Below are 13962 nucleotides of genomic sequence, written 5' to 3' on the forward strand. Positions count from 1 at the left end.
AAGCTAGGTACAGCAAATAACATCCAAATATTTTCATAAACTGGTCTTATCACAGGGCTCAGAACTAACACTTTCTGAAAATGAGTTTATCAAATGCAAGAATATGGCATTGAGCTGTTCATGAGAAATACCACTACCACATACCATGTCCAAAGGGCTATGGCTATTGAAATGAAGCAATGCAGAGATTCCTGTCATGACATTGATTTGTGGATGACAGGCTCCTTTTCAGCTCCACAGCTGGTAGTCTTGTCTTCTCCTCACTGAAAGCATCTCACTATCTCATTATACAGGTGTTCTGACACTTACTATGATCTCTGTAAAAGCAGCTGCTACCTTATACCAAAGCAGTTATATGACCTGCCCAGGCCTGCTTCCACAGTCACCATGTGTTAGAAAACAGCTCTAGGAGCTCTAATAGTGCCCCTGGCCAAATGCAGACCTAGAAGCAATACATTTGGGGTTGGAAAGTGGAAGTTCTTCCATGCCAGGTATTGCCATAACCCGCATAGACTGTAGGGATGTCAGCTCTTCTCTCCAAAGGTGCTGCCACTCTTCCAGAGTCTGCCAGCAGTTCTCAGGGCTTCAAAGTCAACACACCTTACGGCTGCCGAGATTTCCTAGTTATCTCTTGAGAAACTACTAAAATAGCTGAATTAAATCCTGTGAATGAAATATTATTTTATGTGAAGATCCTTTGACTTTGGACAAATTTCGTCCCCCCCATGATAACTATGGGCAAAGTCATAGATATTAATAATTAACAGCAGAATAACTGATCAATATGCACATATATAATTCCTTTTTGGGATGGTCAGTCAACCAGGCAATCATCGTGACAGTACAAGGAGGTTAGACTACAAGGACTTTGTTGCATATTTTGTAGAAGACTACATTGCTGATATACTTTTGGAGCTATGAAGCATAACTCTTTGCTTTGTTAAGAGCTGTGTTTCCTGATGAGGGAGCGTATATAATGCAAAACAGAACATTACCCTGCACACCCCTTCTCAAAGGGAGTCTCTTTGACACAAAGATGTTGCACGAAGTGTGCACTGTGTGAAACATAGCCACATCAGAAGTCCTCCAGAGATACAGAAGGACAGTTGACAGCAGCATTTTTGGCTGAAGATCAGGTTTTAACGCTTCCTACAGGCAGCACTCTACAGTGGTCCTAAATGGGCTTGAAATTATGAAAGTATATAGAGAAAAGCACTAGGGTTTTAATCAGTTCTCATAAAATACAGACAATACTATAAAGCACCAGAAGGGTTCACCACACACTACCCATTTTCCCAGGCAGGGAGAGCAGAAAACTCTCATTGCTCCTGCCAACAATAACCTCATCCACAGTGCAGGAAATCACAACTTGCCATCTTGAAAGTATTACCAAAACGTCTTTCCAGCCAGCACTCCTCTGCCTTCTCCATTTCACTTGCAGGCAGATTTCTGCATCCTTTTGTTGAGAAAAACCTCCTGGAGAAATACAAGGACTTTCTTGGTTTTCAAAGGGATTCATAACTGACATTTTGCCTACCCGCGTGTCTGTTGCCTCTCATGTCGTGAGAGTTTTCCACTAAGCCACAGGAGTCCTTTAGTACTGGAGATTTCTTCAACCATGTAATTTACTCACATTCATGTAACAGGTAGGGTACAAACTGCTTTTCTCATATTACACATTTTCATTCTTTGTCATCTGTCACCTGTCTTAATATTATTTTCTTGTGCTAGGTAAATCCCAAAGTGTGTCTTGCTAATGAATTCTAAAAATAGCTACTTCTATGACAGGAATACCCTGAGAAACCACTCAGACTGTGCTCCCCTCAACATCATAAAATGCTCAGAAGGAGGCAACCTGTAACTCAGAATCTCTAAATTTAGACCAAGACAACACTAATAAAGACGGAAATTCTGAGAGGAGAGAACTGAGTGTCATAAGGATGAGACAGGGTGCATATTTGAAGTCATCCATAACTGACATGCTCAATGTCTCTATTCACTAGGATTCACACAGAAAATATGAACAATATCTGTATTGCCTGCAGACAACTTGTGTCGTGTTTGCTAATTTTCAGGCAGCCAATTAAGCTTGCATGTGAACTGAACACAACCAAGTCACTAATTTATTTGTGAAGTTTATGTAAGTATTTGTATTCTCACATAGCAAGCCAAAAAAATTAGTGATTTAATGTAAAAGCTGTGTTCAGATGAAATGTACAGTCACTGTACATACAAAATGATTGCCAGTGGAAACAACTCACACAGTGAACCTGCTAATTGCCCTAACTTCATAAACCCAACGTTGGATCCAAGGTCTTCATGCTCAAACAGCCTGAGTGCTCCATCACAGGTTACTGGGCAAGGATCACGGCAAGGTCAACATTACGGCCATGCAATGCAGCCGCAGGCGTGGACTCCCCGTCACACAGCATGTAGAGTTGGGGGACCTTATTTTCCACCAGAGGTTTCAAAAAGCTCTCAGAGAGGCTGAAGTCCCTTTAGAGAGCAGAGCTACCATGGAGCTCCCTTCTTTGCTCAATGAAGGGACCGGACCACCCACCCTGTGCAATTACCTGGTGAACTCACATGTACAAAGTCAAACACATAGGCCTGGATCCAGAACAGATATACCACCATTCTCATCTCTGCAACACATCATGTTTGAGGCAACTGAGTCCAGTTTGAAGCTCCTGAGTTGGGTCTGTTTCTCTGTGGAAGCACAATGACAGCCAGCACGGTATGCAAGAGACCGCCCAAGATGTGCACAGAAATGCCATGTCCCAGCTCCATGGTTCTGGCTTCCCATTCAGTGTCAGGAGGATGTGAAAAAATTGAGTCCATGATCTCAGATTCTGAAGTTTTTGAGCAATTGGTGATCTGCATAAATGTATAATGGATAAGTCCCAAATACTCCCAGATACTACCATTGTTTGGTGTCTACTCCTGATATGAAAAATAGACAGAAAAATTAATATAAAATGACTTGACCTACTATCAATAAAGATGTGACTCTTAGACAAAGATGTGAAATCACTTTATAAACTTAAGCAGTTCCAGTATCCTGAGAGGCCGGCAGGCCTACTTGATTTACCTAAGCATCAGAAACAATAAAAATATTTAAATGTTACCCCAATGTATCCATCGATTTAACTACCAAGTTAGTCCATCATACGTCAAAAATGAGCTCAAGTATTTCAAACAAAAAAAAAATTTATAGATTGAGGAGCAATGGTAAAGGAAGCAATGGTAAAGGAAATCTGGACTTCAGATGATGCTGTATCAAATAAACACCAAATGATTAATCTTTGTATGCATGTTCTTAGAAGCCTACGGACTTGCATACAGCAAATGCACTACTGTAATATGGTGAAAATTTATTAAAGTATTCTAGCGAATAATAAGGAAAAAAATCAGAACAAGTAGCTAGACCAGATACTGTATGGATGACTCACACATTTATGATTTTGGCATAAATAGTTCAATTTGTTTCTACTTCAATTCTTCCGTCAGAGAGTGAAAATAAATAGACTACCCCTTCCTTTTAAAATTGCTTGAAACAGAAAGTTAAATGCAGGAGCTAAATATCGCTATATTTATTTCACAGAAAAACTCAAAAACTTTCATTAATGACTATGAGATGTATCTAGCCATTTGGATATGCTGGTTTGCTTTATTAGTAAGCCAATTAGTAAATCTTGTCCTGGTTGTATTTCTATCTCGCAGATAAATACATCAGAAGATGAGAAATATATAGCCATTTATGTGGGTAGTAGAAAGCCTAGAATAAAAGTAAGGAAATAGTCAAAGAGAAGATTTATTTCAAAAGATGGACTTGCCTGAACACAGCTGCAGGTCAGGGCTCTCAGTGCGTCCATAGCTAGTGGCCTCCGGGTACTAAGCAGACGAAATGGCTGTACAGCTTCATTCTTTCTCGGGAGCTTGATGATTATATAGTCCATATGTCTTGTCCTTTGCAGGGTCTTGCAAGGAGGAATAATTCAGGAAAAAAAACTGCCATGTGGTGAAATGAAATGTTGGTAGTTTTGTTTCCGTGCTTGCCACTCTGCATGCCAAGCCTTTGCTTTTTTATTGTTAAGATGAAGCAACAAGGAGATTTGGGTTGGTTTTCCCAGAAACAGCAGCTCTGAGCAATAAAACTGGGCCAAATCATGTCACCATATATATGCAACCAGCAAGATTCAAGCGTTTCTTTCAGTTTGGTTGTAAACTCCTATAGGAATGTTTGCGTTTGAACCTCCCAGCCTTAAAGCACACAGGCTTTTCCCCATATAAGGAATATGTACAGCGAAGGGAATTGCAAGCCAGCTATTAAATCCTACTGAGCTAATTTGCTAAGACATTGTCAAGTTCGTAAGATTAAACTTCTCGTTGTCAGGAAAACATTTGCACATTCTCCAGGTTTAGTATTCAGTTGAATTCTAAAAATCATTCAGATTTTTCTCTTAATTGTAGGCGGTGTATCCTTCTTTCACTGAAGTCCATAAGCATGTTACAGTTACAGCTCAGCAACTTCACAGGATCCTGACGTCAACTGAAAAAAGCAATTTGAAGGCTGAGTGTTGCAGCAGTTACTTACGTGAGGTCTCTCCCAAAACGCACAGAGCAATCCTGCTCAGAACTTGTTTTAGAGATGCACGGCTGTCGCCTACTGTGTAGCTACAGTTGTATTTACTTGGCAATAGTCTGTTATTATTTAAGAAAGAGTCAAAACCTGTTCAAAGGCAGATGAGCTGAGACTTTCCTGCAAAACCAGCAAGTTGTTCAGGACACATTTATGTGCCTTTGCTGCACAGCCAGAGAGGAGCACAGCCAAGGTAAAACCCATGAATCAGGTTTCTCCATCACCAATAGAATCACAGAGGATTAAAATTCCTTGTAGGAAGAAACACTGTTTGTACCACTGCCGTCTTCCACCTAAGGCCCTGGGAGACCCAGCAGGAGACTCTGCAAGGATTTGCATCATTCTCTGTATATCAGGAGGCAACCTAGGGACAAGGTTGTGGAGACAGCTTCTGTCCAGGAAAAAAAATCACCTCTGGGAAGCACTGCCAAGAGGGGTATAGGGTAGCCAGGTAGCTCTGGGCCACAAAACTCTTTGGCCTGCTTTAGGGCTGAGAAGGGCTCGAGGTGGCAGAGAGCCAGGACAGAAGTGGCACATCAGTCCTGAACTAGCCTAGCTCTAAGTGTGGCCAAGAGTCAGCACACAGGGGCCACATCACTAATTAATCTCCCAGAAAGAAAAATTCTACCCTGAAGAAAATGTTACAACATTTTATGTTTTCCCAGTACAAGCTACTCCCACCCCGGGACCATCTAGATTTTTTTATACAACGTTATGTGGTGTGTGCTCTTTGCAAAGGCTCTTGTAAGGTTTTGCAGTCACCTTCGTGGATGCGTGAGCTGTCTTTCACATGCTTATCTGCTGTGTCGGTAAGATGCCCGTGAAGCAGGACACATCCTTCTCTGTTTCTTCACCCCACGCACCATATGCAGTGCTTGCTGTGAGCGAGTTTCCTCACACCTGGCCAGAAAAACGTCTCAGGGACTGCAAAAAGCCAGGCAGGCTCCGCTCCCGCGTTCCCAGCCCGCACCAGGGTTTGTCATGGATACCGGGACCGGGCACTGGGGCTGTGCCTTTCCACCGGTGACCCCACATGGGGTGACCTTGCCCTGGCCCACCCCGGCCCCGGTGTCACCACAGACCCGCTGGCCGCCCAGGGCTGGGCAGTGCGGCGGGGACGCCTCTAGGTGGGGCAGCCCGTCCGCCGGCAGCGCCGGGCCGGCTCCGCCGCGGGGCCTCCGGGCCGCCGCCGGGCGGGAGCAGAGCGAGAGGAGCGGCTGGCAGGGCTGCTGAGCGGGGTGTCGGATAAAGAGCCGGGGGGGTCTCCGGTGTGCGCAGGGAAATGCAGTTACGGGGCACGGCGGGGTTTGGGTTTTCCCCGCTGCAACGTAATACACGTCTGTAAAACGGCGGATCCGACACAACGTATGGGTTTTGTCTGCTTCCAAACCTCGGGGAATAGGGGTGCGGGGGGGGGTGCGGAGCCCTTATTAGGGGTGGGGGCAAGGTGGAAATCGTACCCCCACCGACATCCCCGTTTCAGGCGCTGCCTTGCCCTCTCTGCTGCCCACCCCGCTGCTTCCTCTCGTCCCCCTCGAGCCTTTTCCTGCGAGGAGAGTTTGCGCCCAGTTTCCCCCAGCGCTCAGCGGGGGCCCTGTTCCCGACGCACGCCGCGGCTGGGGAGCCCTGGCCCTCCCGTGCTGCCCCAGCTGAGGGAGGCCGGGAGTCGGCTGCGAGCCCTCCGCCCGGCGGTCAGTGTGAAGCAATGCCGGGCCGCCGCTCTCCCCCCATCCCTCCCTCCTTCCCTCCCTCCCGCTGCCCGTCTCCGCCGGCGGGGCTGGAGGGCGGGCGCGTCGGGACCACCCAGCTGGCCCACGGCCGCTGCAGTCCCGGGACCGCCGGCCCTGCCCGACCTCCTGCCGCTCCCCTGCGCCTTACCCCGCTGCTGCTCGCTCCCGGCCTCCTCCCCAGGCATTTCCTCCCCTAAACAGTAGTTTTCTGGTCGAGAAGAGGGCGCAGAGATCGCCCCGGGAGGCGGGAGAGTGGGACAGGGGAAAAAAAAAAAAAAAAAAAAAAAAAGAAGAAGAAAGGGAGAAAAAAAAAAAAGAAAGAAAAGGAGGTGGGAGGGAGGGAGAGCTGAGCAAATTAGCAAAGAATTACACCCATTGTCAACTAACCGCAGGTATTTCCAAGAGCTTGGACGCGAAACTTTGTAAATCAGGGACTTCGCGGGCTGGAAACTGCCTGTGCCGGAGCTTGGAGGGAGGCGCACCGGGGAGAGCGCCTCTGCCTCCTTCCCGCCGCTCCCCCAGCCCTAAAGCAGCCGCCTGCTCTACCTCCCGCTCGGCGGCCTGCCGCACCTGAGCCGAGCCCGGAAAGCTGCCCCGGCCACTCCTGCGCGGAGCGCCCCGACTCCGCCGTGCCCAGAGCCCCTGTCCGGCCGTAAGCTCCTGCCACCCGCACCTCCAGCTTTTCCCCTTAGAAGAGCAGAGCCCTTTTCTATACCCACGTATCTGGCCACGCATCTCCTCTAACACCTCAAATTTCATCTCTCGGCTGTTAAGCACCCCTTAAAATGCCGGCACAAGGCACTCTTCCTACACCTCCTGCACATCTCCTCGTAAGTGGATCTCTCGCAGCTTCCCCAGATGCCTCTTATTTCCCTCCGGCTTTAAAAAAAAAAAAAAAATCCCCTTTGGATATTTCCTGAGTGTATTGTGGCACCGAAATCTGGGTGGCAGAAGCGACGGCTTTCCCGATAAATATCTGGGTGGTAAAAAAACCCTAATGGGTGATTCCAAGCAAGATTATTAAAGTGGGCTGGATTTGTTCAAAAAGATAAAGCCTATTCTCCTCCAGTCACGCGAAGTTGCTCTCCGGCTTCGTGATGCAAATGAAAGCGGGATTATTTATTACATTAATTTATTTTCAGGGTAGGAATGGTGAATGAAAACACTTAATTCGTGGCAGAGTCGTTGATAATCGATTATCGTGGCTTCCTGGTCTACTGCGAACAGGCGCTTATCTCTGCGGGATCAAGTAAAGTGTTGAAGGTGGACGCACGCCCGTGAAGAAGCTGGTTAACACCCCGCGGAATCGGCTCACGAAGCGAAGCCAAGTTTGGGGTTATGATTGTGATATTCTCTAGCTCGTTACATTGCCTCGACGCCCCAGCATCAAAAAAATCACGGTCGTAAAGCGCTGGAATTTCATTTTTCGTATACCTGCTGATACCCTCGCCGGGACTTTTCTGTTAGCTCTGAGAATGCAAATAATGTCAGAAATAAGGACAAGCATGATACTTGGGGCACATTGTTGCTTTGGCAATGAGTCGCATTGATACAATTCACGTGCGTGTAATAGTTTCCAAAAGCTTCTTGTTTAGGGCCTTTTTTTTGGGGGGGGTGGGGGGGGGGGAGGAAGAATGGTTTCGAGGAAAGCAGTCTTCAATTTGCGATAACTTGCCCTCCAAAAACGGTATTCAAAAGCCCCATGGGCCGAAGACCGTCCCTAACATAAAACTGACTACACTTTTAAACAAATATCGGGCGAAAAGCCTGTTTTCGAAAAACAGTCGAGGCTATTTTGCATTTACACTCACAAGGCGAGCGGCCGGAGGTTTCGGGAGGTTTCTCCGCACCTCACACAGCCTTGGCCCCGGCCCTGCGTAGCGATCCCTGACAGACCCTGCAACAAACTAATTCTCGAGGTTCTTCCCCGAGCAACACGCATCAAATGCGTGTGGCGTCGTTCCAACTCCCCCGAGATGTTTTCCGCCGTGACCGGACCCTTCCCCGCCGCCGAGCTGCAGCGCTCGTTGCCTGGCTCGGCCGAGACTGGAAACACGATGAAACTATTATCCCTCGCTCCAGGGGCGGAAGCCGCCGCTCTCCGCCAAGCAGAGGGACCCTCCCTCCGAGGGTCGCCTCCGCCACGGGTGGCACCGGCTGGCAGCGCGGTGGCCGGGGCGGCCGGCGGGCGGCAGTGGAGCCCCGCGGGCCGCAAAGGGTTAATTCGCGGCGCGCCCCGCCGCGCGCCCCGCGGAGCCGCATCGCCCCGCGGCGGGGAGCCAATCGCTGGGCGGGCTGCGCGGGGGCTGCCCAATGGGAAGGCGCGGGGCCGGCGCTGTCAGGCGGCCGTGAGGGATGACAGCGCCGCCGGGAGAAAAAGGAGAGGGCGGGCGCGGGGCGGGACAGAGCGGGGCGGAGGCAGCGCCCGCGCCGCCAGGGACCCGCGGCGGCGCCCGGCGGAGCGCGGCGCGGTGGCCCCGGCCCTATGGGCGGGCGGGCCGGCAGCGGCGCAGAGAGGCTGCCCCCGCTGGCGCCCTCCCTCCCGGCGGCAGAGAAGGGCCCGGCACCGGCGCGGCCGCGGCCGGCGATGCGGTCGCCCAGCTGAAGGCGCGGCGCGGTCCGCTGCTCGCCCGCGGGGCCGCCCGCCGCCGGGCCATGGCCGTCCGCGGCGGCAACGCCCTGACGCCTTTCTCCATCCAGGCCATCCTCAACAAGAAGGAGGAGCGCGCCCGCCACGCGGCGGGGCGGCCACCGCCCCCGGGGGCGGCCGGCGGCTGGCGGCTGTGCGGGGCCGCCGAGGGCCCGCCGCTCCCCATGCCCGCGACTGCCGCCCGCGCTCCGGCCCCGCGGACGCCGGCGGGCTGGGACTCGGACTCGGCGCTCAGCGAGGACCCCGAGGGCGAGCGGCGCTCCGAGGAGGAGGGCGCCGGTGGCAGCACCCGCCCCGCCGAAACCACGGGCGGGGGGCGACCGGCGGCGGCGGAGGAGGTGCAGCCACCGGAGGCGGCGGAGCGGGACGCCGCCGGCCTCAGTGACAGCGAGATGTCGGCCGCCGTCTCAGGTAGGGGCGGCCTCGGTGGCGGCCCCTCCGCACCCTCGCGGGTTGGGCGGGAGGGTCCCGTGCCTGAGCCGCGAGCAGGAGACGATCGGGGCTTTCCGCCGATCCCGAGTGGTTGTGCAACGGGCCCGGGCTCTGCCGGGGCAAAAGGCGCACGAAACGCGTCCCGCGGGATGAGAAAGGGCGGATCGGTCAGAGCGCTTTGCCAGGCTGAGACCGCAGCCCGGGAGGGCGCCCAGCGCTTAAAGGAAAGCGAGAAACGGCTGTGCCGGCGGCGGCTGTCCCAGCGGCGGGATGGGCAGCGGCTCGGCGGGGCCTCCGCCCGCCAGTTCTCTGCAGGCTGGCCTCAAGGAACGCGCGCGGACGCCTGCGCGGGTGCGGACTGTCCGCGGAGCGGTGCGGGGCGCGGGGATGTAGGTATCCCGGTGCTTGCCTGCCCTGACCACCGTGCTCTTTCCTTGCCCGCAGATCGCAGCCCTCCGGAGGAGGAGGAAGGAGCGGGCAAGTGCGGGAAGCTGCTGCCGGGGGAGGAGGAGGTGGCGGCGCCGAAGCCGCGGAAGAAGCGTTCCCGCGCAGCCTTTTCCCACGCACAGGTCTTCGAGCTGGAGCGGCGCTTCAACCACCAGCGGTACCTGTCGGGGCCCGAGCGGGCCGACCTGGCCGCCTCCCTGAAGCTCACCGAGACGCAGGTGAAGATCTGGTTCCAGAACCGGCGCTACAAGACCAAGCGGCGGCAGATGGCTGCCGACCTGCTGGCGGCCGCCCCCGCCGCTAAGAAAGTGGCCGTCAAAGTGCTGGTACGCGACGACCAGAGACAGTACCACCCCGGCGAGGTGCTGCGGCCGCCCTCGCTGCTCTCCCTCCAGCCCTCCTACTACTACCCCTACTACTGCCTGCCCGGGTGGGCTCTGTCCACCTGCGCCGCAGCCGCCGGCACTCAGTGAGGGGCACACATACATCCCACCCTCCGCAGCGCCCCCCACCACACACACTGGCAGCCAGAACACCCACCTCCCCTCTGTCACCCCTCCATCCATCCAGCCAGCCAGCTTCTCAAATCCAGAGCCCCAACTGCAGCTCTCAGTGCCTTGGACAGTATTTATTATTATTTTATTGTTATTTTTATTATTAATATTATTTGGATGGTTCCTCACCCTCTCTTCTTCCAACGTAGGGCTTCTCAGCCACCCCCGCCCCGACCGTGTCCCCCCTGCCAGCCGAGGACTCTTGCGATTCGGCATGACTAGTTCATGGTATCCATGTTGTCAGTGTATTTGGTGTAGACTTTTTGTTTGTTTGTTTTATTTCGCTTCGGATTGGTAGAGACTCGATCTTGTGTGGGAGAGAGAAAGAGAGAAAAAAAGGAGAGGAAAAAAAACCCCAACAACCCACAAAACCAAATGCAGCTCAAAAGACAAGATCAAGGACTCCCTCGGTGGATTGTAAGGAGGATTATTTTTGACGTCTGTTTGAGTCCTTGGTCTTCCAACTCGTTGCAAACTGAATGTGCCTTGTATGGTGCTGAATGTAAGGAAGCCTCTTTCAGATCCCCCCTGCTCTTGTTGCCCATGTTATTCCTGTGTTCCATGATCCCTGGCAAAGGATAAATATGTCACAAAAGGGTGAGACTTCTATCAATACTCCAGGCTTCTTCTTTTCCTTTTTTTTCCTGAGATCTTTCCATGTTTGGGGAGGGAGGAGTTATGGATTTTTTCGCACTTTCCAGTTGTATTAAAGTTGTTGTTATTATTATTTTTATATTCAATGTGAATATTTCTAGTCAGGCATTTTAAGAAATCGATGTAACGGGAAATGTTAATACCATCAGTGCCTTTTACAGTTCTTCTGCAGACCTCTCCTTCAGGGGCAGGGATTTCAGATCTCCTCAGCAATGTAATTACAGTCTCTTTCTTTCAAGGTAACTAATTGCTCCTTTTTTTTCTTTTATTTTTTTTTCCCTTTCCCTTTCTCTTTTAATGGCACTGTGCACTCAACTAGATTATTTACTTCAAATGAATTGTGAATGTTTGTAAGCTACCCGCTGTACTTTTTTTTTTCTTTCCTTTTTAATTTATAAACTTTAGTTTAACACTTAGTTCTGCCGCTTGTGTCGTTTCTGAGAGTGGACACGGGTTTCCCCAGCGACTTTTTCCCTGCAGCAGACTTCAGGCTGTAGTTCAGACCACGTCCCTTCTTTTCCCACTCGCACGGAGTCTGACGCTGGCTCTGGTGGGAACAGGCAGCTCCGGCGGTGGGGATCGTGGGGCCTGGGGCATCTCTGCTCCGGTCCCCGCGCCGCTCTGCCCGTGTGCACCGTGCAGCGCCGGTTTCCTCCGTGCGAAGCGGAGAAGAAGAAAGGGCTCGGGCCGGGCGCCTTAAGGAGTTATTCGATAACGCGTGTCCAGGATGGAGCGATTCCCCTTTACGCCGGAGAGCCGGGATCGCTGGTTTAATTCACGCTGCCTGGGTGACGGTGAGGATGCGTTGCGGTCGGAGGAGCCGCGGGCACGTTAAATTGGTTTTCCCGGGCGAGGGAGGTCTCGCTGTGCGGGCCATATCGGTCTGAAACCTTAGCAGCTCCCGGGGAAAGTGCGTGGGCCGGCGGATTGTTTTCTCCCTTCTGGAGCCTGGCGGAGAGGCCGGGGCCGGGGACCGCGGGCGGTCGGAGGCTCCGGCTGGGGCCGCAAGACGTGGCTTTGCACTCTTCGGCGAAATGGCCGAGCCTGTTTGTATCCCGACACAACCGCGATAGCCACTTGGGGCAGCCTCCCACCTTGGACTAAATCCCCTCCGAGCCTCCGCGGTGAGCCCGGGCCCTCGTCACAGTGCTGGCAGCGCATCCCCGCCACGGGCTCCCATCCTCCGCCGCCCCGCCGGGGCCAGCACTGCTGGACGGGACGCACAGCCTGCGCTGGGGTGAGCAGCTCCACCCGAGGGGCTGAGGCCGTGAAATGATGCTCAGATGTACCGGACCCGGTGCTGGCTACGGTATTTTCCCCACGCCGATGGAGACCTGTTTGAGCCCCGCTCACAGGAGTCCGGTTTTCCTGGGCGCCGCCGATTCGCAGGCGCCGCCGGCTTCTTTCCTTTAACGCTGGATCGCATGGCCTTCCCTCCGGCTCCCGAGCACACAGTGGCTCAGGGGGAGCTCCTGCTGCCCCATCGCCCCCCGGCCGCAGCTCTCGCAAGCCGCTCCAAGAGACAGCCGGTCTGTCCCCCCGTCACCCCCTCGTCCCGGCCCTTGCCCGGTTTGTTATTTCATTTTCTCCAGGCTCTGATAATCAGCGTTGCGGGCTGGGGGCGTTTGCCCTGCAGGAGAGGTGCACCCGGGCTGACAGCCACGGCTGCTTTCGGTGTGGGGGGGAGAGGGGCGACGACGGCCCCAGCGGGTGCTCGGGGCGACCTCACTGCTCCTGAAGCCGTCAGAGCACCCGGGGAATGCTTTGGTTTTGGTTCTATTCCCACGGGCGAGTCGGCAATCCTGCCGACGGAAGCAGAGCTCCAGATGTAACGGTCCTGGCGAAAAGGGTGCTCTGTAGAGCAGACACTGGCGGATGCGCGAGGACTGACATATATTGATCCCGAAATCTTACATAAAAAAAAAAAAAAATCTTCCACCTTTCCCAACGCTTTTACTCCTGGAAAACTGAAAGTTTTGGATTCCAGGGCCCCCGTGCACTTAGGAAGGTGAGGAGGAGCCCCTGCTGACCCGTGGACAACTCAGTTTGCTCCTTTTCTGGCCCCTGGGGATGTTTCTCTGCCTGCAGCCCCATATGAGTTTTGCAACCCCATACAAGACATACAGCCGCTGACTCCCATCCCAGATTCGATAGGACAATTTACACCAGCGGAGCTCTTGGTCCCGGTGGGGATGGGGAGGCGAAGCGGTGGGGGTGTGAGGGAGTGCTTTCGGCGAAGCTGGGTATGGTTCCCATCGGGGTCTCCGTTGGAAGGAGGATTATTTCGAAGCCTGCTTTTTCCCCTAAGACACCGTGTTTTATTATTTTGCTTCGTGCCTGCTGACGGATGTAGCGCTGTAGGGAACCGCCTGATGTGAAAAGAAAGTGTCGGTCATTAGGGCTTCCCCGGGGTTCCCCGGGTTGTAACATACATAGGATAAAGCATCAAATTATTTTTCTCCGAATCTGGAAAAACAAAGATGCATTTTACTGCAGACAGAAATTACTGAAAGAGATTATTCAAGTGAAGTTACTTGTAATTTTAGGGTAGTGTTTGATATCGAACATTTAGGCTTTGAGAGTGTCCTCGGTGGAGATTGGTAGAATTCGATGTTTGCGAAAAGTCAGCATTTTGCATCGAGAAAATTTAATCGCTATTTTAATGGAATTTTTCGGGAATTTGGAGACGTTTCTATTCCTGTTTTTTAATTATAACTTTACGATTTAAAATATAAAGCAAACGTTCTGAGTCTTTTTGTCTTTTCTTCACTAACCCGCATGTAACTGTACTAGGGCCAAGGGAATTAGTCTGGATTTTCGACGTTGCAGTTATCAGCAGAAGCCGGGCTCTAC

At 52.5% G+C, this 13962-nt stretch overlaps 1 protein-coding gene across 1 annotated transcript; it reads left to right on the forward strand.

Annotated features, from left to right (window-relative positions):
* Positions 1-9027: 9027 nt before the first annotated feature.
* On the forward strand, positions 9028-11519 carry NKX3-2 (NK3 homeobox 2; the record flags this gene model as incomplete). Its single annotated transcript, XM_082051135.1, has 2 exons — positions 9028-9433; positions 9899-11519. The coding sequence occupies 2 exons, from the start codon at positions 9028-9030 to the stop codon at positions 10372-10374; spliced, it is 882 nt and encodes a 293-aa protein (XP_081907261.1). The 3' UTR covers positions 10375-11519.
* Between the last annotated feature and the right edge of the window lie 2443 nt (positions 11520-13962).

Source organism: Streptopelia decaocto (assembly GCF_964273445.1).
Source record: "Streptopelia decaocto genome assembly, chromosome: 4".
In the NCBI taxonomy this organism is placed as follows: Eukaryota; Metazoa; Chordata; class Aves; order Columbiformes; family Columbidae; genus Streptopelia; species Streptopelia decaocto.